This window comes from Kogia breviceps, chromosome 3, assembly GCF_026419965.1.
Source record: "Kogia breviceps isolate mKogBre1 chromosome 3, mKogBre1 haplotype 1, whole genome shotgun sequence".
NCBI lineage: Eukaryota > Metazoa > Chordata > Mammalia > Artiodactyla > Physeteridae > Kogia > Kogia breviceps.
Genome location: NC_081312.1, coordinates 25,589,003 through 25,612,677, shown reverse-complemented (window position 1 = coordinate 25,612,677; position 23,675 = coordinate 25,589,003). Strand labels below are relative to the sequence as shown.

The following is a 23,675-nucleotide window of genomic DNA, read 5'->3' as shown; positions in this document are numbered from 1 at the left end:
AAGACCTCAGATAGCAGCCTCAGTTTCAAATCCTGATTCACAGGCCACCCAATGACACAGCCTGAGGGAGTTGGATGCGCCTCTGAAGCTGTGTTAGAAGATGCGCTAGCTCAGGAATGGGGGGGGGTCCCTCCAGACCCCAGTGTAAGGGAGACTCATGTCCTCTCCCCCTGGGTTCAGCCTGATCTGGAACCAAGAATGAATGGGCACATGTGCTGAAGGAAGAGTGGACTTGGAGTAGGAGACTCACACTAACTAGCCCAGGGAGCACCTAGATGCTCGATAAATGATCGAGAGCAACTGGGCAGGGAGGATGGCCAGGGCTTGGGCCGCGGGGGAAGAAGGAAGGAGCCATGGCTTAGAGGGGCAGAGGCTCTGCGGGTAAAGCGTGAGGGGGAAACGTGTGCCCAGGGCCTTGCCCCAGACGTGACCTCACCCCATCTCCCCTCTCTGTCCCGAGCAGCTGTATGTGGCCACCGTGCTGCAAGAGCCGGAGATGAACCTGACCCCAGCCTCCTCCCCCGCCCGGCACACCTACGGCACCATGAACGGACAGCCGGAAGAGGGAGAAGAGGAGAGTGGTGTGAGGGGCTTTGCAAGGGAGCTGGACTCGGCCCAGTTCCAGGAAGGGCTGGAACTGGAGGGCCAGAGCCAGTACCACTGACCAGGACCCAAGGCCTCCACCTGGCGACGCCGGCCGGGAGTGGCGGCCAGGGGAGAGCCCAGCAGGGGGAGGCAGGAGGGTGGCCTGGACCGCCCCACTACCTCCTGCAGACTTTGGGAAGGCCCCAACGGAGCCCTGGCTATCTGTCGGCCACGTGGAGGCCCCGACCTGCTGACCAGCTAGAACGGGAGATGACAGGCAGTGTCGAAGGGACCCCAGGATGGGATGGAGGATACCGGCGAGCACCGTGTCTTGGGAGCAGGGGCTGGAGCCCTGAGCACAGAGACTGAAGGCCGGGGGACTTGCCTGGGGTCACGGTGGAGACGGTTGGCGTCAGGGAAGAGAAGAGGCAGGAGGAAGCCCACTGAAGACTGTCTGGGGTCTTCGCCACCCTTCCACCAGCTGCCCCGCCCAAGGAGCTTCTGCTGCTGTCCTACCCTCACCCTCGCTCCCAGCCCACCCCTCTCCTGCAGTCTGAGGAAGCAAAGGTATGTATGCTGGGCCTCGCCAGCAAGACACAGACGGCCGCCACCTCCGGGTTTCCCTGCATGGGGATCTGTAAAGAGAAAGTCTCTGCACCCACCCGCAGGAAGGGGCAGCTGAGACCACAGACTTAAAGGAGGTGACTGAGCCCCTTCCTATTCCTCTAGCCCCTCATCAGATGTCCCCAGGAGCCGCAGGGTGGAGAGCCTTCTCCTTTCTATTCCTGCAAGAGTAGCTGGGATGTGGTCACTCAGGGCTCATTAAATGGGACCTGTGTGCATTTTGATGAAGGCTGCTGGTTACTGTAAAGTGGGCGGGGCAGAGGCAGAATTCATGGAAGGAGGTCTTCTCCCGAAACGCTGAGTGATGAGAAACCCGATATACCTCCCCAAGCCCCAGGGCCTAATGAGAGGACCCCCAAGGTCGAGGATGTGGCCACTGAGAGCTGCTCCGGCCGCATGCCCATCTGAGTGCCTAGGCCCCCAGGGTGACCAAGGTGGGGGGTAGCTGAGGGTGAGAAGCCCATGCTGCAAAATGAAGGCACTGGCCTCTCCCCGGCCTCCGAGCAGGACCCTTCCTCTCCTTGGGGCCGCCCTGCACTCTGCACTGAAGAGCAGTCCAGGGGCCTCCAGTGTGGTCCTGGCTCAGACACTGCGGATACCCTGCGGGGGATTGAGGGGCGCAGACGGGAGCTGCGTCCTCCATGGACAGGCAGAGTAAGGCTGCCCTCCCGGGGCCGCCCCCACCCGAGGCCTGGAGGAGCCGAATCCTGAGTGGGAACGACGCTGGTGACACCACTGCTGCAGGCCGGGGGTGTGCAGGCCTCTGGGGACAGGCCCCCATCAGGACCACCGGGCAGCCAGCGGGCGGGGGACACGAAGAAGGGCTGGCTAGGGCCTGGGTGCACCAGAATGAGCCAAGTCAAATGGGGTCTGCATGCTCTAGAGCTCTCCTGAGCTCCCGCCTCCAAAGGTCTGGGCCCCCGCAGCCAACCTACTGAAGGTGGGCGTACAGGTTCACCTCACCTGGGTGTTTCCCACCGGCTGCCGGGCACACAGATGCTCTCGAGCTCAGGTCACGTGAGCCTCACTTCTGCTCCACCCGTGCCCACATCCCAGCTCCAGAAGCTCCAAGCTTGACCCCAGAGGAGAAGTAGCACTTGAGGGGCAAATATTACTCTCCCCCGAGAGCTCAGCCCAGACCTTGGCATGAGGGATCTTTCCAGAGAGCCTGGCTCATCTGGGAGGAGGCCGTCTCTCCTCGTCCAGGTAGGAATAAGGAGGAAATTATACCCAGCTGGTCCCTCGTAAACCCAGGCCCCGTAGGGCTATCTCCCCCAGGCATTTCACCAGCCAACAGGGGGAAGTGGTCCTTTCCAGGACAGTCCGGCACGGAGCCCTGCCCGCCATGGGGAGGTGGCAGCTCCAGGCCCTGCCCCACCCCCAGGTGTGTGGCGAGGGCCGTCCTGCCAGAAGCTGGCCCGAGGGCTCTCCTTCACTTGGCACTACTTGCTGGCGTCCGCCCGGGCCTGCGCAGCCCCTGCTGGACTGTTCCCGCTGCTTTTGTCTCGCCTGCCACTGCCCAGCTGGCAGCCTGTGGAAGCTACATACGGAGAGGTCCCAGCAGATGCTATGGCGGCATGGCTGCGGCTTCCCCCTCTGAAGCTGGGTCAAGTGCAGTCTGCTTCTGAGAGAAGACGGTGAGGATGTTGGGGAAGTTGCTGCGTCTACTCGCTTCTCTACTCTTCCCAGACACCCCGGCCACAGCCGCTCGGCCTCCCGTGGTCACCGCCACGGGTGTGGGCGTACTTTGGCTCTTTACACGTCACATCCAGGCCCTCCTCGAGCATCTCCCCCCCCAACCTGCTCTCGCGGCCCACACGCTTCTCACCCACTGGCCTCCGCCTACCACCATCCACCCCATCCCAGCGGCCCCTGTCCCATCTGTTCCCCCAAGCCCCGCCTCTCAGACCTGATCCTCTCTGGAGGATCTCTGCCTCGGGGGACCAGGTGTTGCCTAGAGCCTTTGAGAAGTGCCCCTCCCGGGGCCTAGGGCAGCTCCAGGCTTGCCTGCCTCTTCCTCAGACACTTCTGGAAGCAAAGTGCCTATCAGCAGCATTGCATCCTCTGGGGACCCCCGGTGGGGAGTGTGGACTTCCCTTGGCCATCACCACTAAAGGAATGTGCCAGAACGCCGAATCTTCTTGTTATTAACGCTATGACCGTGCCTTGAATAAACAAGTCCTCCCAACCTCTGCTAGCCTGTGCCTCCGCATCTGAGCCAGCCCAGCGGGGCTTTCCCTCCATCTAGGAGGAGCCAGAGCTCCCTGAGGTGGCCAGGCTGGAGCACCACAACTTGCTTTGTGGCTTTGGCCCCTGGGGCCAGAGCTGCCACTCTGGGGCCCTTGACCCCTGAGGCCTTCCCTGGCCCCTGTCCTCACAGGGAAAGGCCCGGCAAATGCTCCCTCGTCTGTTGGAGAAACAGGAAGTGAATCTGCCTCTTTCCACTGCGGATGCTCTGAGAGTCCCCTGGGCAGTAGGGGAGAACTTTCCGGTCCATGGGCTACCCGGGAACCCACCAGGGCAGCCTTTTCTGGGCAGCAGAAGCCCCGGGGTGAGTGCTGGGCCCTGAGAGCGGGCCCCCGGCCAGATGAGCAGCCGGACTTGACAAGACGACTTCAGGTGGGAGCCCCCAGGGAGCAGCAGCCGGCTCAGGTCTGCACCAGCCCCCGCCAGCAGCAAGAGGGCAGGGGGAGGTAGGGCATTGGGGGGTCGGTGGCGCTGTCACAGCAGGCCTGCACGGGACAAGAAAACCCTCTAGCAAAGGGTAGTTATGTCTGCTGTCGCACCCCCCTGTGGCAAGGGGGGTAAATTCCCTGCCCTGGGGGACACGTGTCCTGGCCCTTCCTCTGGCTAGCTCGCTGACCCTGGGCTGGTCACCTCATCCTGAAAGCAGGAGGACAGGAGGCTGACCACTGTGTCTCATTACTGAATAGAGCAGATTCACCACAGGGACAGAGGGAACAGGGTGGGGTGGGGGCTCCTCCCCCGCTGCTCCTCGTGAGGACAGAGGCCACTCTCAGGGGCACGGTGCCCAAGGGATTCTCCCGAGCCCCCCTCGCTGGACCTTCTCCTCAAGCTTTCATAGTCCACCCATGGGCAAGGGCTCAAAGCCCCCCAGGGTGTGAACCGGGGCAGGGGGCCAGGGCCCATCCCCTTGACCCTTCTCCTCTCAAAGCAATTATCCTCCAAGTCGAGTCAGATGAAATCCACAGGAAGACCACCCTGGCTGGGTGGGAGGGGCTAGGACCTGCCGCCTGCAGATGGGAATCAGGGGGTTAAGGACGGGGGCAGTGGGCAGGTGGCCAAGAGGGAGGCCTGGTGCCAGGGAGGTCCAGGATGCCAGCTCCATGGGGCTCCGCCCAAGAGGGCATTGGTGTACCGGACTGAGTGCCGGGTTGGGCTCTGTGGGACCGGGGAGGAAGCAGAAGGGGCCTGGGCTCCAGGAGGCCAAGCTTGGGGCAGCTCCCTGCCACCCTCTCCAAGCTGTCATGCTCGGGAAGCTCCATGCTGGCCGACTCTGGGTTTCTGAGCTCGCCCTGTGAAGGGCCCGGGGAAGCATGGCGGAGCCTGGCTTACGGGAAGACAGTTCACAGGTTTTTTTTCAACAGAGGCTGTTTTTTGAACATCTGAGGTCCCACCTTGACAACCAGCAGCCCGGCATCTCTCAAGCTTCAAGTGCCGGGTCTCTAGCCCAGCTGCAAATTGGAGTATCCTGGGAGATTTGAAACAATCCCAACATCCAGGCCCCCTCCGTGAACAAGCCAGAATTTCTGGGGGTGGGGCCCCGACATTTCTATTTTACGAAATCCCCCCGGTGACTCTGGTGTGTAGGAGGGTTGAGTGAGCAAGGCTCTCATGGAGCCGTAAGGAAAACCATCCCAGCCTCATGGCCCTGGAACCGGGCAAACTGGTCTCAGCCCCTCACACTACCCCTCACCTCAGGGAGGGGGTGGCCCTGTAGCTTGTAGGTAGTGACAGATCCATAGGCTGGGAAACCTCTCCTCCCTTCACTCTGCCTCCAGAGAGCTCAAAAGGCAGGTGCCTGGCAGAGAATCAAAGATTAGGCCCAAACGAGCATTTTCCCTTGGGCTTACAAGCAGTTAATGCCTGGCGTGGGCACAACTTCTGTTGTAATCATCTTACTTTGCAGTAAGTACTACTGTTGGGCCAGAGAGACACACACACCAGCTTCAGGGGTCATTTCTGCCTGTCTGGTCCCCTTCAGCACTGCTTTGAAGCCTCTCCTCTTCCATCCAAACATAGAGCCCAAAGTGGCTTTCCTGACAGCCTTCCCATGTGGAACGCAATAGATTATAAGTACAGTAAACAAATTGACCTAGTGGGAGGTCGGGATAGGTGCTTTGAAGAAAAAAGAAAGCAGGATGGGGGGCGCTGTCTAGAGATGGGGAGGGCGGGGGACGAGCACTGTGCGACCGCGACATGAGGCGCGCGTGAGCCGCTGGAGGCTGCGTGAGGGGCGTGGGGACCTAATGCGGGGCGAGGACCAGCCAGGAGGCCAGAGTGGCCGCTGCAGAGTGCGCGAGGGGAGGAGAGGAAGGAGGCGAGGTCTGAGGGCCCCATGGGGTTCTGCGGGCTAAGCTACTGGAGGGTTCTGAGCAGGGCAGAGACATGATCTCCTTACTAGCCACTGGGTGGGGACAAGACAGAAGCAGAAAGCCCCGTTGGGGACTCTGCTGAGGCATCCAGGGGGCGACAGTACAGTAGCTCAGCCAGGGACAGGGCAGTGAAAGAGGAGAGAGGTAGTGAAATTTGGAATAGGGCCTGGGGATCCCTGGATAGATTCGATGGGGGGTCTGAGAGAAAGCAAGGAGGTAAGGATGACTCCCAGTTCGTCAGTCTAAACAACTGGGTAAGCTGGTTTACCAAAGCAGAGAACGCTGGGAAGGAGCAGGTCTGGGAAAAAGACCAAGCGTTCCGTTTTGGTTGTGTGACCTCTGAGATGGTGCGTCGTGTGGACGCTGGGCGGGTGGCTGGATACAGAGTCTGGAGTAAGGGAGAGCTGGGCTGGAGGTGTAAACTCCAGAGTCATCAGCATCCGGATGGTGTTGAAAGCATGGGACTGGCTGAGACCTCTACAGGCACAAGCATAGGTCGGAGAGAGATGGGAAGGAGAATCTGCAAGGGGGACTGAAAGGGAATGGCGGAGGGGAAGGAGGAAAACCAGGAAAGCCTGGTGTCCCGGAAGCCAAGGGAAGAAAGGGACTCAAAGGGGAAGCGGGGGGGACCCCAGCTCTAATCACACTTGACAACAAATACGGGGCAGAGAGGAATGAGCTCAAAGACGCCACCAAGGAGCATCAGCCAAGTCAAATGCTGGACATGCCACTGAACAAATAACCAGGTTTCACCCACAAATCAATAGCCTGGGGGAGGAGGCGAGAGGCTGGTAGAGAACGAGAGGTTTAGGAGATACAACCAGATACAGCGTGCGGACCTTGATTGCCTCTTGAATTGAACAAACCAGCTGCACAAAGACATCTTTGAGATACCAGGGAAATTTGAATATGAACTGGGTGTTATTAGGTGATGTTGAGGAGATAACTGTTCATCTTGGTAGGTATGTTGATAGCATGAGTTAAAAGGTAAAAAAAAGAAAAAGAAAATCAGCTAGAAATTCATATGGAAGACTTTACGAGTGAAAGAACATGATGTCTGGGATTAGCTTTGAAACTGTCCAGCAAAAGAAAAGGGCAGGGGAGGTCTTGAGTTGCTTCACTGCAGATTCTGGGTGAAGGGTACATGGAGATCTGTTAGGCTCTGATTTTTGTGTATGTTAACATGTCTCCATGATAAAAAGTTTAAAGATAGAAGAAGGGGTGATCAACTCTTCCAAGTGCTGCTAAGCAGAAGGGGAAGATGAACACTGCGACGTGGCCCCTGAGTTTGGCAGGATAGAGATTGTTGGTGACCTTGACGGTGAGATTGGTGGGTGGATGAAAGCCTGGTTGAAATGGGTTACCATCCTGTCACAGGAGTGAGGACGTGAGAACGGCGAGGAAAGACAGCTCTTCTGAAGAGTTTTGCATCAAAGGAAGTAAAGAAATAGGGTGGTAGCTGGAGAGGGAAGGGGGCGGTGAGGGAGGGGAAGTTCTTTGTGTAGAACGTGAGATATGGGCTGATGGAATGAGGAGAAGAGAGAGAGGATTCCAGGGCTGAGACCTGGAATGGAGGAGGAAGGAACTATCCCCCCCCATGCGCGCGCGCGCGCACACACACACACACACACACACACACACACACACACTACACACTCACACACACGTACATGCAGACACGGACAAGTGGAAGAGAGGCCTTCAAGAGAGGTGAAAGCACCCATGCTTAGGATGGCTTAAGACACATCAGAAGAGGCTGTTTGGCCTCTTCAGAGGCAGGTCACCCCAGTCTCCTGGGTGGGTGTCAAACATTCATGAGCCCTAGGCCAGGCTTGGCCACCGGATCCTGAGCCACTGTTTGGTCACACAGCAGAGGAGGCCTCCTCACTGGAGCCTGTGTGAGCACAAGAAAAAGATACTTTTGATGCCCCAGTGGGAAAAGCACTCTTAACACGCTCCAGACCCAATGTCTGCAGTCACACAGCCTGGCAGGCCTGGCCCCCTGAGCTCAACAAAAATGAGGCGCCAGCTGGAGCTAGGGAGGCTCTGCTGGTGTCAGTGGCATTGGTCTGGGCTGAGAAAACCAGACCTCGTGGTGTGGGTAGCTGGCCTGGGTTCAGTCCCTCCAGCCATTCACAGCCCAGCTCCAGGACCCCACACCTAGGAGGCCAGGAGCACGTGGCGGGTTAAGCCCAAGCCTGCTCGCGGGAAGCCCGCTCCTAAAGTCACTCGCTCCCCATGCCCCTGGCTACGTCTCTACTGTCGTCTGCATGCTCCTCATAACCACACACCCACACTCACACTCACACCTGCTCTTCAACTCCAATGTGCACCCCAGGTTATCACGTTTAGTCTCCTTAAAAAGACCACCCTGGGATTGGCACCTACCCCTGCCAAGAGGATCTAGAAGCTTTCCTCAGAAACACTGCAAGATTTGGTGCTGCTGTCCTGGCACCTAATCCATTCAATCTCTGGCCTCACCTTGTCCACCAGCAGGTGGGCTCCCAGACCCCTGAGCAGTGAACTGCTTCAGACTCTGGACTAGTGTGGGTATATGTTGTAACAAACCAACCCCCAAATGTACAATGGCACACAGTAGAAGTTTATGTCTCTTTCCTGTAAAATTCAAAATCAGTGAGCCCTTGCTCTACATGCTGGAGAAGTACTTGGACCCTGCAAGGCACTTCTGATTAGTGGATGCTCTCCTCCAAACAGTGATTCAGGGACCCAGCTCCTTCCACCTGTGACTCTGCCACGTTCAATGCGTGGCCCTCAAGGTCACTGTGAGGTCTGCATCAAGCTGGTGGGAGGATGACAGAGCACAGAGGGGCATGCAGGAGTTTGTGGGGACCAGGTCTGGAAGTGGTATACATGTCCACACATTCCACTGGCCAGAACTCAGTCACATGTCCCACCTAAATGCAAGGGACGCTGGGAAATGTAGTCCAGTTGTGTGCCCTGCCAGCCAGTTTCCACCACAGACCCTTGGTTCCATCTCGGCCACTGGCTTCCCCACACCTTTCCCTACTTTTCCACCCACTCTGGTCTTGGCCCTGCTGAACCCATCCTCCCACCCTGTCCTACATCCATCGCCCTGCATCTTCATCTGGCCACAAGCCAACACCAAAGAAGAAACCAGTCCCAGTGGGTCAGAGGGGCACACAAAATAGGTTTATTTCTCATAAGTTTATACAACCACAGCACGTAGCAGAAGATAAAAGTGGAGACAGCTCGGGGCGAGGGCAGGGGGCCTCTCCTGCAGCTTTCTCTTCTATCCATCCAGCTAAGTACAGGCACACAGCAGGTATTAAATATGGGGAGCTAGGGACCCGCCGTCGGTATGGGCAGAGGCAGAAAGGGTGGTGAGGGAAATGAGACTCAGGGTCTGACGGAGTCCGGGGTGAGCAGGAGCCGCTGGGAGTCAGGTGTCTTGGGAATGAAGCCCTCTTCCTTCCTTGCCCTTCCGCAGCCTCGCCCCACCCTGGCTGGCTGGCTGGTTCTTACAGAGCGATAATAGGGGAGCTCCCACCAGACACTACAAAAGAAAAACTACTCTGTCATCGGGTGGCATCTGAGTGGGTCCCCAAGACCCCGATGAGCCCCATCACGGAGCCAGGTTTCCCTTCCTCAGCAGCTCTCCTGGTCCCCTGCTCCTGCTGCCCGTGGCTCCACCACGAAGGCCGAAGCTATCCCACCTCTCCTTGTGAAAAGCAAACACCCCTGGGAGAGAAGAGCACTGAAGCAGGCAAGCTGGGAAGGTGCCTGAAGCTCAGCCACGCCACTGCCCCGCTCGGCCCAGGTTCGCCTGGGAAGGGAGGGTGACAGAAGAGCCCATTCCCTCAAAGCGCCATACCCTCTGGGTCCATGCCACCTCTGCTACCAAAACGCTGCTCCTCCTCCTGGAAGAAGAGGGGAGGCCACAGAGGAAAGAAGGCCGGCAGGGAGGAAGCTACTGGAAATTCAAGGAAATCCGAAGGCCCCTTTCCAAGGAAAAGCCACCCTGTCTGCAGTTGGGGGGTGAGGGAGACTGAGACGCAGCCCTGCTCCATCACCTCTCTGGCATGGCCAAGGGAACAAGGACCATGAATGATGCAGGGAGGCCTAGGGGAGCCTGGGCTACAATGGACACAGACCAACAGGTAGACACAGACCGTCAGGGGCCACCAGGCGGAGGCCGCTGGGCAGGGCCGCCTCTTAATCACCATCCCAGCCACGACTCATGGCCTGTACCACGGCTCCATAGAGCTGGCTCCAGGCAGCCCGCATGGCTGGTGTGAAGGCAGGGCCCAGGCACTTCTCCAGCATGTAGAGCAGGGACTCACCCACCGTCTGCAGAGGCAAGGGACACCTGTCATTCCCAAAGGCAGGAAGGCGTGCCCTCATTCCACAGGTGAGAAAACTGAGGCTTGGGGCTGGTAAGGACTCCTGGGCTTTTCTTCTCTCCTGCACGGGGGTCCATGCTTCCTGAGCAGGATTCTGCCCCAATCCTTATGTACACCTTAAAGGTGAGGCTTTAAGGTGAACAAAGCATTTCACGCCACTCCCAGCCACACAACCACCCCATGAGTGGAGGCGAGGCATTGCCTGGGACCTCCAGCTCAGACCAAGCAAAGTCATGCCTCCAGACCTGTTTCCTCCTCTGCAAGACAGCAGTCATGATGTTAAGAGTCCAGGCTCTGCAACCTGAGATGAACCTGAGTTCACTTTCTGCCTCTACTATTTACGAGCTGTGTGACCTTGAGCAAGTTAGGTAACCTCTCTGAGCCTCAGATGCTTCATCAGTCAAACAGGGAATGTAAAATTTCCAACTCATCAGATTGTTGGGATGATTAAATGAGATCATCTAGGAAAAGCTCTTAGCACAGCATCTACACACAGTAAGTCTTCAACAATAATAACGGTTCTCATGTTTTATTAGTAATCATAAAATACAGTTTATTTATTCCACAAATATTTACTGAATATGCACTAAATACCAGATACTGTTCTAGTGCTGGGGATGGAGAAAATGACAAGACAAACTCAGTGCCTTCCTCAAGGTGCGTACATCTGGCAAGGTGACTGTGTGGTAGGCTGTCAGGTCAGGGTCCCCAGTGAGCCACACCTCAAGGATTCACACCCTTGACACTGGGCTCATCCATGTGACTGGCTTTGGCCAATGGAACATTAGCAAGAGTGATGCATGCAGAGGCTGGCTTGTCCTCTTGAAACGCTCTGTTTCGGAACTCAGGTGCCACTCCGTAAAGAATCTCAGCTAGACTATTGAGCAATAAGAGGCCACACGGAGAGAGATCCCAAAGGATGACAGGCCATCTTGGACATTCCAGCCCCAGCTGAGCTCCCAGCTGAATGCAGTGCACGCGTGGCTCCAGCCACAGCACGTGGAACAGAAGAACCGCTCAACTGAGCCCAGAGAAATCAGAAATCATTGTTTTAAGCCAGGTTGTTCTGGGATGGTTTTATACACAGCAATATAAAACTGAGCAGACCAGCTAATCCCAAAGACTCCTTCACTTCCTATGGTTCTAAGGGAAACCATACCAGAGAAGAAAGATTGGAGGCTCAGAGAGGTCAAGGGAGTGCCAGGGTCACACAGCAAGTACAGAACAATGCATGCCCCAGCCCTAGTCATCTGAGGGTACAGGAGTGGGAAGGGTGAACAGGTGGATAGGAGAGGCCCAGGAGAGAGTGGTGGCCTCAGGCCAGGAGCTTTGGAGAGAGAAAGAGCCCCTTTACCCACCGAGAAGGAGCTGAGCTTCACACCCACTGCCCGGTGCTTCTTGCCCAGGCTGGCAAGGTACTCCTCCAGCGAGGACAGGTCCCCCACGTTGGTCACCGCAGCATCAATCACGAGCATCACCTGCCAAGGCCAAGGTGGTGGTGAAACAGAGACCGAAGCAACTCCCCATCCCCACTCACGACCATAATCCAGAACCTGGGGGTCCCAACCAGAAGGAAGAGAGGACCCTCAGTTTTCCGGTATCAGAGACGAAAGGCAGCCTGCGTCTGCATACAGTAGGCGCTCAACATATGGTGGCCAAACTACTAATGTTACACCATGGAGGAAGCTGCTCTCTTCTGAGGGGCTCAAAGCCCTAAACACACCCGCTGGACAGTGTTGTCCTCCCGGGACGAGGGGACACGGAGGCCCTGTGAGAGTCGCCAGCCTCTACGAAAACCCCAGCTTGGTTTTCACAGGCAGATGGCCCCTGGCGGATCAGCGCCAACACCACCTACAGGAGCCAGGGGTCAAGGCCAAGGGCAAATGGCAGAGCTGGGAGCAGCTGGCTGAGAACAGGGTGGGGGAGAAGGCTGACTCGGGTGCCCCAAACTCTGCCCAGCTCAGCGCAAAGGGAAAGGGGCAGATGCCTCTGACAGGAGGAAGCAGGAGGGGACTAAGACCAGGGCTGGGGCAGGACACGCAAGTAACTCTCCCGAGTTCCTCGTTCTCTCCCAGGAAGGTGCTCCGCCTACCCCTCACCTTCCTGATGTGGTCCAGGAACTCAGGGGAAGAGAGGCAGTCCTCCGGGCTGGAGAACTGGCGGCAGTTGTACTGGAAGAGGGGCAGCAGGTCCGGCTCCAGGTCAAACAGCCTGTGGGTGGAGGCCCGGTGTCAGCCCTGGGGTGTTGCCCCTGCAGGCTCCATGCGCCCTGGCTGCCCAGCAGCAGGAGAGGGTGGGCAGAGCCTCGGCTGCAAACTACAGCACACCCTCCAACCTAGCATGCACCCCTTGGCCAGCTTTGCCGGTGCCCCTCTCTCACCTCTTCCGCAACCTGGAAGTGGCATCCTGGACAAAACAATGTGTCCCCAGGCCTCTCATACGACCTGGCATAGGGTAGCCCGTCCAGAAACCATTGAGGGGTGTGGACTGGGACAGGAAGGGGTTCTCAAACAGGAAGCCTGGAGTCCATGGTGGAGAAAGGGAAACCTCTCTCTCTCCCTATCTCCCCCTCTCTCCCCACCCACCCCCCTCTCTGCCTCTACCCCTCTCCCTCCCTCCCCTTCTTGGGTCAGAACCTCCCAATGTCATCATACCCAAGGGGGCTTGGGCCAGCAATGATAATTATAGTATATAGAACCCCTTACACTTACTGAGAATTGAGTACTTTACACGTGGCTAACTCATGTATTCCTCACAATCCTAAGCAGTGGGTGTAACTGCTATCCCAAGTTTATAGAGGAGGAAACAGAAGCCCAGAGAGGTTAAGTAACTTGCCTAAGGTCACACAGCTTAGGAGTAGCAGAGCCACAGAGGGTGCCTGAGAAAACAGTGGGTTTGGGGAAAGCTGGGAGGCACAAGCAGAAGCTCTCAGCCACATCTGGGAAAGCCACTGGGGTTTTGTGTAACTCTGCAAATGTATTCCCTTTTTGTCTGGGGGAGGTTTTGCGAAAGCCTCTTCAGAAGTTCTGGGCTGGCTTGGGGAGGCAAGGCTCCTGAAACACCATGGTGAGGTAGCATTGCCTCTTTGGCGATGGCAGAGGGGTTACCTAGACACCCTCACGCTGAGGTTGAAGACTGGCCTCCCCTTCCCCTTTGGGGTCTGCACACCCCCTTACCCCTCTCTCCAGTGGTGAGAAACGGGCATCTGTCATCCTTTCCCTGGCAGTCCTTTGGTCCTAGCCCAGTCCTTTCCTCAGAAAGGTTTATTCTTCTGTTGGTTGCTGGAAGCTCACACTTCTGGGGCCCAGACCCTGTGCTCCGCAGGCCAGGTGCCCAGTACGCCCTCCCCACACAAGCCCTCGGGACACCCCAATCTACCCGTATGGGCAGTGGTGGGCAGCCCTGCAGTCAACACCCAAGAAAAGACCACTCAGGAGGCACACAGCCAGGGAGGGGGCGCAGCGTGGGGACCGGAGGCCGCTGGCCAAAGTGTAAGGAGGTCCGCCGGAGCGGACCCTGGCCGGCACCCAGAGAGCCCCATAGAGAGCAGGGCGTGCTGGCTCGCAAGACGGGCCATCGCCGCAGGAAGAGAGCAGCAGGGGCCGCGCCACCCGTCGCCCTGCGCCGCTCCTCTGGCGCTCATCTGGAGGCGCCCTAGCGCCCCAGCACCCCAGCCGCGGGCTAGTTTCCCTCCTCTGGCGCCAGCTCAGCCTCCTCGAACCCATTGCTAGCGAGGCACCCCACTACCCGCACCCCGGGGGCGCTCGGGCCGCCCTCACCTGGCGAACAGGACGGTGCCATGCTCCAGCGGGCTGCGGCTCACCTCCCGCCAGCTCTGCCGGATCAGCTCAGGCGCCGGGCGCTCCATGCTCGCCCGGGGACGCGGGGCGCTAGGCTGGGACCCTCGGGGCGCGGGCACCGTCACCGCACGTGCCGCGCCATCTCCGCGGCGACGCGGCCAGTTGGCACCTCCTACGGCCCCCGCGCCTCGGCCGGGCGGGGTCCTGCAACCGCTCCTTCCCCGACCAGGTGGAGGAGCCCCCGCTGGGCCGGCCCCGCTGGCGCTTCCGGGGACCCCGCTCCGGCCGCTGCTCCCTGCACCCCCACGGCTCCGAGAGCGCCCCGCCCCGCGCCGCCCGGGCTGGGGCGCTTTAAAGCAACCGCGGCCCCCGCCCTCCTCTCGTTCGTAAGGACGCACATCTCTGGGCAACTGGCTCCGGCCGGGGACGACCCGGTGGCCTAGGAAACGACCGGGCTTCAGAGCTTCGCAGAAATCGTCGAGCCTCTCGGGACCTCAGTTTCTCATCTGGTGACACTCCCTAGTTAGGGCAAGGAGTTCAATTTGATCGTCTTCGGTAAGCTCTGCGAGAGCCAGCTCTCCAAGAGCCCCACTCAAACACTGCCTGGAGGCATCTGACCCCTTGGTACAGGGTCCCCTTCCTTATGCCCCAAGGTGGGCCAGAGAATGCCAGGGCGCCTACCTGTGTGACAAGGCAGAAGCCAGGGAAGGGGGGGAGGAGGTCTGCCCTAGTTCTGGGTCTGACTGAGGCACCCCGTGACATTTGGGGACCACCAGGACTCTCAGCTTTAAGGGACAGGGACAAGACCACAGCCATTTCCAGCCAGGCCTGGGTTTTCTTGAGAAATCTGTCAGCTGCCATCTTTAGAAATTTGTCAGCTCAGGTTCTAAACCCAGCTCTGCTTTGCCAGGGTGGGGTCTTGGGTGCAGCAGCTGTGAGCATTCCACTACTTGGACATTAAGGGCGTTACACTAGAACATTCTACTATTCAGCAATTTTTAATAGACTTTTGTAAATGTTTAGATAGAAGTACTATTTATTTCTTTAATTTGAAGTTCAGGATACAGAATCTCATGTTTGCCATTCAGGGTGTGAAGTCAATTAGGCCTAAACCTTTCTCTTTCTTTTTTTTAAAATATAAATTTATTTATTTAGGCTGCGTTGGGTTTTCGTTGCTGCACACGGGGTTTCTCTAGTTGCGGCGAGCGGGGGCTACTCTTTGTTGCGGTGCACGGGCTTCTCACGGTGGTGGCTTCTCTTGTTGCAGAGCACGGGCTCTAGGCGCACAGGCTTCAGTAGTTGTGGCTCGCGGGTTCCAGTAGCTGTGGCTCCCGGGCTCTAGAGCGCAGGCTCAGTAGTTGTGGTGCATGGGCTTAGTTGCTCCGCGGCATGTGGGATCTTCCTGGACCAGGGCTTGAAGCCGTATCCCCTGAATTGGCAGGCGGATTCTTAACCACTGCGCCACTGAGGAAGTCCTAAACCTTCCTTTCAAGCATGAAAGTTCCTCAGGCCCCGGCCCAGTTCCAGTGGCCCAGGTTTTGAAGAGCAAGACCCTCATTTATCTTTCATTCTGTCAAGTCTCCGAGCCTGTCTCCTCTCAGTCTGCCCACCTCTCTTTTTCCGTTTCCTAAGCTGTATGGGGGGGGGGGTGCTGGGAGCGAGGTCTCCAGGAGCCTCTCAGCCCACCTCCTTCGGTCCCTGGGTACAAGGTGGGCGTGCTGGGGCCTTGGGTCATGAACAGGCTGAGGCTCCATGCCCAACCCTGTGCTAGGCCTGGAGTGTTGAATCTTTGCCTTCTAGAACTTCTCCTACTGGCCCCCCGTCAGGACTGAAGGCCTCAGCAGAACTCCTCTTTCTTGCTCCCAGCCGAGCCCAGTGACCGTTCTGCCGCCCTCCCTCTTCCGGGGACTCGAGAGTTTAAAGCTATTAGGAATTTAGCTAATAATACAGGAATATTACCCTATTCCTCTCTTCCCCATTCCTCCCCATGTCTTGGGGGGCTCTGGGCTGGAGCAGGGGAGCAGAGCTGTAAGGCAGGCTGGCTTGTGTCCTAAAGAGTCCAGGAGATCCCCAAGTGAGAACACAAAGGGCCTGGGGGCTGAAGGGAGAAGGCCGGGGTGCTCAGGGATTGGACTCCCAGGTTGGTGTCCCACGGCCCTGCAGCCAGGTCAGCAGGTCACAGGGGAAAACCACATATATCTCCGGCGACCTTTACCTTTCAGTGCCCAGATGTCCGATGCTCCAGGCCACCTGGATTGTCTTAAGGCTTCCCACGCCACCCAGTTTGCACTTCCTGGCAACAGTCTACACTCAGGACCCTCCTTGCCTGTTTTCTCCTTTGGGCAGAGTCTGGAGTCTGATAGGTTAATGAGTTGATGGCCTTAGCTAGTAAGTGGTGAAGCCAGCACTCACTCCGCCTTTCTAGAGCCAGGAGGTAGGAGGAGAGAGCTGAGTACACTCTAGTCTCCGCTCCCGTTAGTGAAAAGGCCCAAGAACCTGGCTGGGCCTCAGCAGTCAGGGTGGTGTATTCCAGCCAGGAGACAGGGGGTCTGACTCCACATTTGAGGGGCTGGGGGAAAGTCACCGGAGCTCCCCTCCCTGGCATCTGCCCACAACTTGGGCAGGAGGTTCTAATCGAGGAGAGGCTTCGAGTACTGTTCTAGAGCCAGTGCTGTCACTGAGGCCGATTTATCACCAACAGGAAAGGGTTAGAATTTATTGAGCATCCATGTCCAGACACTGTGCAAGGGACTTTGCATCATTAACTTTTTTCATTCTCATCCTAACTCTGCGAAGTAGATCCTATTTATTATAGCCTGTTTTACTGTTGAGGAAATGGAGGCAACGAAGTTAAGTAACTGGCCTGAGGTCACACAGCTAATAAGTGGTAGGGACAGGATTTGACCTCTGGACTGACCCTGGCACCTCCAGTAGGCCTCCGTGCTCCACTGCCTTCCTCACTCTAATGGACTGTGACCAAGAGCTGTGTCCAAAGTTCACACCAAGCCAGGATCACTGGGTCTGGCTCAAAGGTGTGTCAGAGCTGGCTCTTGGATGGCTTGTGACAGCCAACTGTGCTCATCTGTCCAGCTTCTCATTCAGGAACATTAGGCTGGTAGCCTGAAATAGGCCATGGTGGAGTATATACACCATGAAAGTTGGCATATACTACAAATCAGGGCTTTTTTCCTCCCAGAAAACCACTGGCCTGGGTGCACCGGGAAACACTGGGCCCTGGATGAGCTATCGATGCTTTAGGCAGAAGGTACGAAGGAACGTGCTAATCTGAGTCTAAGCCTTTTCTGCAGGGGACCCAGGTCGTCCTGGGCAGGTGCTCCTAGTCCCAGGACCAGGCTGGAGGGGCAGAAAAAGCCCAACAAGGCACCTAGTCCTGGCTCTACTATTTACTAATCAGGCAATTAACTGAATCTCTCCTGGGTAGAACGGGGACAAAAACGGCACTGCCTTCACTGGGCCTTCATGAGGATTCAGTGTCACAGATGCATCATGAGTTGGTAAACTAAGTTGTGCCTGTCAAGAAGTGTCTGGTCCTTTTCTAATCTGCCTATCCTCGGCAGTTCCATCTCCTGAGGATCTGCAGGATCCCCTTTCTCTCACCTCCAGCTACTCTTGGTCCTAAGAAGGAGGTCGTTCAGACAGCCCAGAAGATCCCCAGTTTCACGGTGCAGTGGACTCCTCTTCTCCCTCAGCTTCTGTCCAAAACATGTCAGCTCTTACCTCCTTTGGACCCTTAACATGACTCCTGATAACAGATGACCCCTGTCAAGATGGGGGCCTCTGGGACTTCCCTGGCGGTCCAGCGGCTAGGACTCCGTGCTTCCAATGCAGGGGGCACGGGTTCGATTCCTGATCAGGGAACTAAGATCCCGCAGGCCGCATGGTGCAGCCAAGAAACCAACAAAAAAAACCAAACCAAAATAAAACAAAACAAAAAAGATGGGGGCCTCTTTGTAAGCAGAATGGACATTGCTGCTACCCATGCTGGGCCGCTCAGCTATCTCAGAAGTGGACAACCGTTACTCTCTCTCTCATTCCTTTCTATACTTGCGTGAGGAGGTTAAAAGAGAAAAGGTAAGGTCCAGCTTCCTACTTATTTTAGAATAAGTTTAAATAAATCAAAATAACTACCAACATTACTCAAGTAACCTTATCCATGAGAGGGCCTAAATGTTCCCTGGTGTAATCAGGCTCACCTGCCCAGCCCACCCAGGGCCTCTGCTGGAATTAGAATGGCCTTATACTCCAGACACAGTGGAATGGTTCCTGCACTCAAACATTCTTCTCTTCTTTCTGGGAGCCAGAGGGCAAGTCAGGTTCGATTAAGTACAACAAGAACAACATGGCGTTCAAAATAAGCGCTATTTATTACAAAAGTAAACGGCCTCTGATTATCTGCGGAAAGTTTTTTTTAAATATAAAGTGTGGTTCAGGAAGCCGGCTGGAGGTTGAGCTAACAAACGTCTCCCTCCGCCAGCAGGTCTGTGGGGCGTGTCACGTTCTGCCTGCTCCCCGGGGGCTGGAGCCCATATTCAGAGCACCGCCACGGCAGCCCCTTCCCTCAGCATCTTCCAACAACAGAACCTGAGTACTTGAAGCTGCATCAACCCATGCGGCCTCGTCCCCAGAGAAGTGTCTGCCAGTCTGGGCAAGGAAGAAGAGGAGGGAGTGGGCGGACAGTTCTTCTCCATCTTTGGAAAGCAGTGCAAGAGACAAAGGAAACTTTTGTCCCCAGTGTGGCCAAATTAGGAGGGAGGGATGGATGGGCAGGAAGCCGGCTGAGCTTCCTCCTTCCTCACCCTCACTCAGAGTGGCTGCCTTCAGAGCACCTCCCTTCCAACAAGTTCCTATTAGGAAATAAGGCACAAGGGAACATCGGCCACCTTCTGGTTGCCATCGTGGGGCCGTTGTTCTTTGCTAAGAGCCAAGCACAGGTTCCTGAATTCCACCTCCAGGAGAGCCCACCAAGATGGCTGCCCCCACCCAGCTCAGAGGAAACGAAACTGGCCTGGGGGAGAGAAAGGGAGAAGCGGGGGAGGAGGGGAGAGCGGGAGGTTCTCCATCCCAGCTCTCCTTCCCTTCCAGAAATGCAATTAAGCAAAGCAGCCCAGACTCAGCACCCGGCAGCGCTTCCTGCTGGGGGAAATCAAAAGGGCTGCAGCCCTGGGAAAGGGAGGTCATCAGGCCCCAGATCTAATTAACAAACCTGCCTTGCTTTTGACATTGCTGCATTTCCTCTATTAACATTAATGACGGTTGGTCTGAATGTCCGAACATGGCCAGAAGCTTCCCTCCCCACCACCCAGTAGGTAGCACAGCCTGTCCTTGGGACCAATTTCCAGTCTCCGTGGCAACCGCCTAGCAAAGATGCTCTAAAGAGCTCTGACCCTGTCAGAGCTGGTGGGGGCTACAGAAGAGGGAAGATGGAGTGTAGCAGAGATGCATCATTAAACCTTGAAGCATCACAGTCCTCTGAGACAAAATAATATTTTGTCATGCACCAGGAGGCCGGAGGCCGGCTGAAGGATTGGGCTTGGGTTTGTTCAGTTCTAACCCAAGGGTTTTCTTTATCTCTTTCGTATGAGGAGGAAGTAAAAGCAACAGCTCTGAGCTTCTTGCTTGGGCTTCAAAGTAGTAGAGAGGAGAAGCTCCAAGGCATTTCTAGGTGCTCTGGGTCTTTGGGGAAAAAGAGATTGGTGAGACAGTGACAGAGTAAGGGAAATGAAATGAAGTGAAAGGGAGGGGGGCTGTCAGCAGGGGAGGACTAGAGAAGTAAAAATGGGGAAAGCTTAGTGAGGGACAGGAACACCAGCCCAGAAAGGCCAAGGCAGCCCACACCCTGACGCCCTGCTGGGACCCCAGACCAGCACCATACACATCCCTGCTCTGCACACATCCACCTCAGCTGCTAAGAGAGGGGCCCCAAAGCCTCTCCCTGCAATCAGGAGAATGCATCGGGCCCACCCTCAGTCAGGCTGGATGCAGAGGGTAAGGGACGGGCAGCCAGAAATCACCTCTGGCTCACAGGGCCTGAGAACACACAGTAGCCAAGGACAGGGTGCTGTCCCTCCCGCCAACCTTGTGATGTGACGTTCTCAGACAGCGAGGAACCGAGGGCTGAGGAGGGCCAACAGGGCTGGTGAGTCCTCAGCTGCCTCGCTCTGGGGCCCAGTCCTCTGTGCACATTGCAGGCAGAAGTCCAGCCGCCTGCAGCCACGGAGGAGACTTCCCGGCAGCAGCCACATGGGGAAGCAGCTGGGAGGCGGGCCCTCCAGCTCAGGGGCCTTAGCTGTATTTGCTTATTTGTGGGAAGGAGGGCAGCACTGCCGTGACAATACCATCTGCTCTGCCCTTGGTGACATACCAAGGTGGGGTCAGTGCTTTCAGCCTTCTTGGAGGTCTGAGAATTCTTGATGAATCTTACAAACCAAATCCAGCGTGAAAAAAAACCTCAGAGAATACTACTGTAGCCCTGGACGATTTCTTAGAGTTTATGACACTCAGCTGTCCACAGTCACGGTCTATACTCCACAGGTATACGGACACACGTACCCTCACATGCACACTGCCCCCCACACTCACACCCACCCTCTCACACACTCATCCCTCCTCATGCTGCACACTCGGGGAAACGGGCCTGAGAGATGTCGTCGCCTGTTGCTGAGCCAGCCCCAGCGGAGGAACCTCTGCGGTTAGAGCAGAGCCATGGCCCTCTCTAGAGGCTTAAACTCCGGGTATGCTCCCAGGGCGTGGTCCTGGCAGGTGGCAGAATTCCGCAGGCTCCTCAGGCAGCTTCCTCCACAGCTGGGAGGGTCCAGGGACTGGCTCCACAGCTGGCTGTCCCCAGGAAGCTCCTGGACCCAGGCTGGAGTCCTTGCAGTGGCCTCAGAAGTCCCATGATTCCAGCCACCTTAGTCCTGCCATCGGACTTCGGGGGTCTTGGGCTAGCGGACCAACCATCCCATACGCCAGAGGATGGAAGAGGTAGAAGCTGAGGGAGAGAATCCAGGGGGAGGCAGTGGGCGCCCTAGAGCCTCAGTGGAGGCGAGGAGCCCTGCAGACCTTTGAGATTCAGCTCCTCCTGCCGGAGCTCATCGGACCGTCTCTACCTACAAGGCCCACCCCTTTTGGTCACCATGTCTGCGTGAGTTTGCCACCTGGCCATACCATAGTCTGCGAACTTGGAAGAGGCTGGCTTAATGCCAGGGAGAGAAAGGGCTCTTCCCAAGAGGCCCAGGAGACAGAGCAGTCCAGGGTCTGGTCATGGACTGTTCGGCCCAGACTATTTGTTAAAATGTGTAAATGCTCCTGGGCCTCAGGCCCCCGATTCCCTGCTCAGGCTTTTATGTTGCCCGCCGCCCCTAAAGGCCAGTGATTCGCAGCGTGGATCTGTGAGACCTGCGAGGTGGGGAAGAGGGCGGCTTACCAAACGACACCCCCCTCCTAGTCATTCTGAGCCCCGCATCACAGCCCCGGTGCCCCTCCACCACCCGCTCCCTCACCACACTGAGAGCTGTTCTGGTTGGGAGCCACGTGGCTAAAGAGGGGCACCCTCCCACATGGGCCGGAGTGGTCCATAAGCTGGGAGCCACTGGCAAGAGGAAAGAACGCAGAGAGGTAGCCCGTGCTTCTCCCATCTGGCTGCACGTTCGGGTCACGTGGGGAGCTTTAAAAACTGGCTGACAGGACCCAAACTGGGCTCAACTGAATCAGAACGTCTGGAGACAGAGCCGGGCCCCTGTGTGCTTCAAAAGCATGCCCGAGGGTTCTAAAACACACCCGGGACCGAGGCCTCGGTGCTGGGGGGCAGCAATGCAAGGTGCAGGGGGTGCTCACCTGTAGGCAATTCCCAGGAGCAGACTCAGGATTCCCAGCGCGTGTACGTGCCCAGCCAGAGAAAAGGAGGCCAGGCTCCAGGCACAGAGCCGCAGGAGCGTGTCCCACAGAAGGCCTATGGAAGGAAGAGAAACCTTGCACCGGTCTGGCAGAGGTTGCCTTCTGGGGAGGCAGCAGACGGAGCCCCCCAGGTCAGGGAAGCAGAGGGCTCCCCCTCAGCACTGGCGCTCCATGGTGGCCTCCTCCCCTGCCCCGCCCTTATTACCCAGGTCCAGGAGGGCAGTGCTGACCTGTCAGCATGCTGGAGAAGAGCATGGCGGGGAAGTAGTGGTGGAAGTAGAGGATCCGGCCCATCAGGAAGAACGGGAAGTAATGGATCATCCAGCCCAACAGGAGCTGCCCGCCTCCTTGCAGCAGGACCTGGGACAGCCCTGGGCCCCAAGCAGCACAGACCAGTCAGCCGACAGGGACGGGGCAGAGAGCCTGGTCTAGCCCAGCTCTGCCCCTTCCTTGCTGTGTGACTTGCATAAGCCACATCACCTCGTTGGGCCTTCCTTCCCTCCTCTGCCCAAGCTGAACAATCCTACAGCAGCTGGCAGGAGAGGAGCAACTGCTTGCTACCCGGCCCAGGGAGGCCTCGGCACCCACGGCAGGGGCGCCAAACCCCGACAGCAGGCAGCCTGGCCTCCAGCTCCAGCTCCCACATCTCTGCTATCATGCAGGTCTTTGCAGCAGCAGACGGGGCGGGGGTGCGGGCAGAGGTAAGGATGGAGGTGGGAGAGGGGGCGGTCTGGGACTATGTCTGTTCAGACGCAGAGCTGCAGAGGCAGAGAGAGCCCGTGTGAATGTCTCAGATGCTGTGGCCCACGGCCTGGGGGCTGCTCTCTACGTGACTAGAGGACAGGGCCATGGGACGAGGAAGGGGCAGAAGAGAAAAGGTGGGCAGCTCTGCGTAGAGCATAGAGGTCAAAAGTGAAGGCTCTGAACTCAGTCCACTTGGGTGTGAACCTCCGTTCTATCCCTTACTGGGACAAGTTTCTTAACCTCTTTGTGCCTTGATTTCCTAACCCACAAAGCAGGAGTAATAAACTCTACTTTATAGGGTTGTTGGGAGGATGTAGTGTTTAACACAGCACTGGGCATTTGGTGACTGAGTTCTAAAAAGCAAAAGAGAAGGGAAGAAGGGGAGGGAAAGGCAAAGGATGGCCCATCAGCAGGCGGGCCCTCCCCCAGTGCAGGTGCCCTCCTGACTGCTAGGTGGGCGGGCGGGAGAGCCCAGGGACCTGACCTTCAACCTCGGCAGGCAGACGTGCCCCTCTCTGCACAGCCACAGCAAAGATGCTCCCTGAGAGGAGGTAGAGGGCGATGCTCAGCAGATTCAGCCACCAAACCACCTGCGGGGAAACGAGAACAGGAGGGTGAGGGAAAGCAGCAGCTCTCCACGGGCACAGCTCAGGGCCCAAAGCGCGGTGCGCGGGGCACTCACCGGGTTGCCGAGCAGATACACTCGGAAGTCGGTGTCATTGATCCCTGAGAAGCGCAGGCCCTGTGGAGCAGAGGACACGCTGCTGGCCCAGAGCTTAGCTCCTCCCAGCCACGCGAGCTCCGGGAGGAGGAAGACGGGTCACCCTTCGTGGACAGGGAGCCCTGACGGGAGGCTTGGAGTGGGCGCATCCTACGGGAGCTCCCTGGGAAGGCTGATCCGAATCGGGGCAGAAGACAGAGCCCGCCTCTGGCCACCCCGAGCCAGGCGAGGCCGCGCCCTGCCCCCCAAGCGCACCCCACGTCCACCAAATCTCAACGCCCTCTTTCTT

At 57.3% G+C, this 23,675-nt stretch overlaps 3 protein-coding genes across 11 annotated transcripts in view; 1 reads left to right on the top strand and 2 right to left on the bottom strand.

Annotated features, from left to right (window-relative positions):
* The window catches only part of TMEM63C (transmembrane protein 63C), a 74,657-nt gene extending 71,260 nt beyond the window's left edge, over positions 1 to 3,397 (top strand). For all 7 annotated transcript variants that reach the window (XM_067027999.1, XM_067027998.1, XM_067028001.1 and 4 more), the window contains one exon: positions 464 to 3,397. In XM_067027999.1, coding sequence (XP_066884100.1) covers positions 464 to 664 — 201 coding nt within the window. In that variant the 3' untranslated portion in view covers positions 665 to 3,397. The remainder of the gene's footprint in view (positions 1 to 463) is intronic.
* A 5,577-nt stretch (positions 3,398 to 8,974) lies between these two features.
* Positions 8,975 to 14,324, bottom strand: NGB (neuroglobin). Of its 3 annotated transcripts, none has more exons than XM_059057677.2 (4): positions 13,987 to 14,324; positions 12,307 to 12,418; positions 11,566 to 11,685; positions 8,975 to 10,154 (listed from the first exon to the last, which is right to left on the bottom strand). In XM_059057677.2, exons 1-4 carry the CDS (start codon positions 14,073 to 14,075, stop codon positions 10,020 to 10,022), a joined length of 456 nt encoding a protein of 151 aa, XP_058913660.1. In that variant the 5' UTR covers positions 14,076 to 14,324; the 3' UTR covers positions 8,975 to 10,019. The 3 variants fall into 3 exon arrangements, with proteins under 3 accessions (XP_058913660.1, XP_066884097.1, XP_066884096.1); XM_067027996.1 differs by having other exon boundaries at positions 9,162 to 9,360; XM_067027995.1 differs by lacking the exon at positions 8,975 to 10,154 and adding an exon at positions 10,722 to 11,228.
* Positions 14,325 to 18,373: 4,049 nt separating this feature from the next.
* POMT2 (protein O-mannosyltransferase 2) overlaps positions 18,374 to 23,675 on the bottom strand; it is a 48,594-nt gene continuing 43,292 nt past the window's right edge. The window contains exons 17-21 of the mRNA XM_059057625.2: positions 23,348 to 23,407; positions 23,150 to 23,255; positions 22,152 to 22,292; positions 21,862 to 21,976; positions 18,374 to 21,016 (exon numbers count right to left, since the gene is read on the bottom strand). Of these exons, the coding sequence (XP_058913608.1) occupies positions 20,911 to 21,016; positions 21,862 to 21,976; positions 22,152 to 22,292; positions 23,150 to 23,255; positions 23,348 to 23,407 (528 nt within the window). The 3' untranslated portion in view covers positions 18,374 to 20,910. The remainder of the gene's footprint in view (positions 21,017 to 21,861; positions 21,977 to 22,151; positions 22,293 to 23,149; positions 23,256 to 23,347; positions 23,408 to 23,675) is intronic.

Coding starts and splice junctions, on each gene's coding strand:
- NGB (XM_067027995.1), bottom strand. CDS start 14,075: ATGGAGCGCCCGGCGCCTGAGCTGATCCGGCAGAGCTGGCGGGAGGTG. Junction 11,686..12,306: donor TCCTGGACCACATCAGGAAG/GTGAGGGGTAGG, acceptor TGGCCTTGGCAG/GTGATGCTCGTGATTGATGC. Junction 11,229..11,565: donor TGAAGCTCAGCTCCTTCTCG/GTGGGTAAAGGG, acceptor CTCTGGGCTCAG/TTGAGCGGTTCTTCTGTTCC.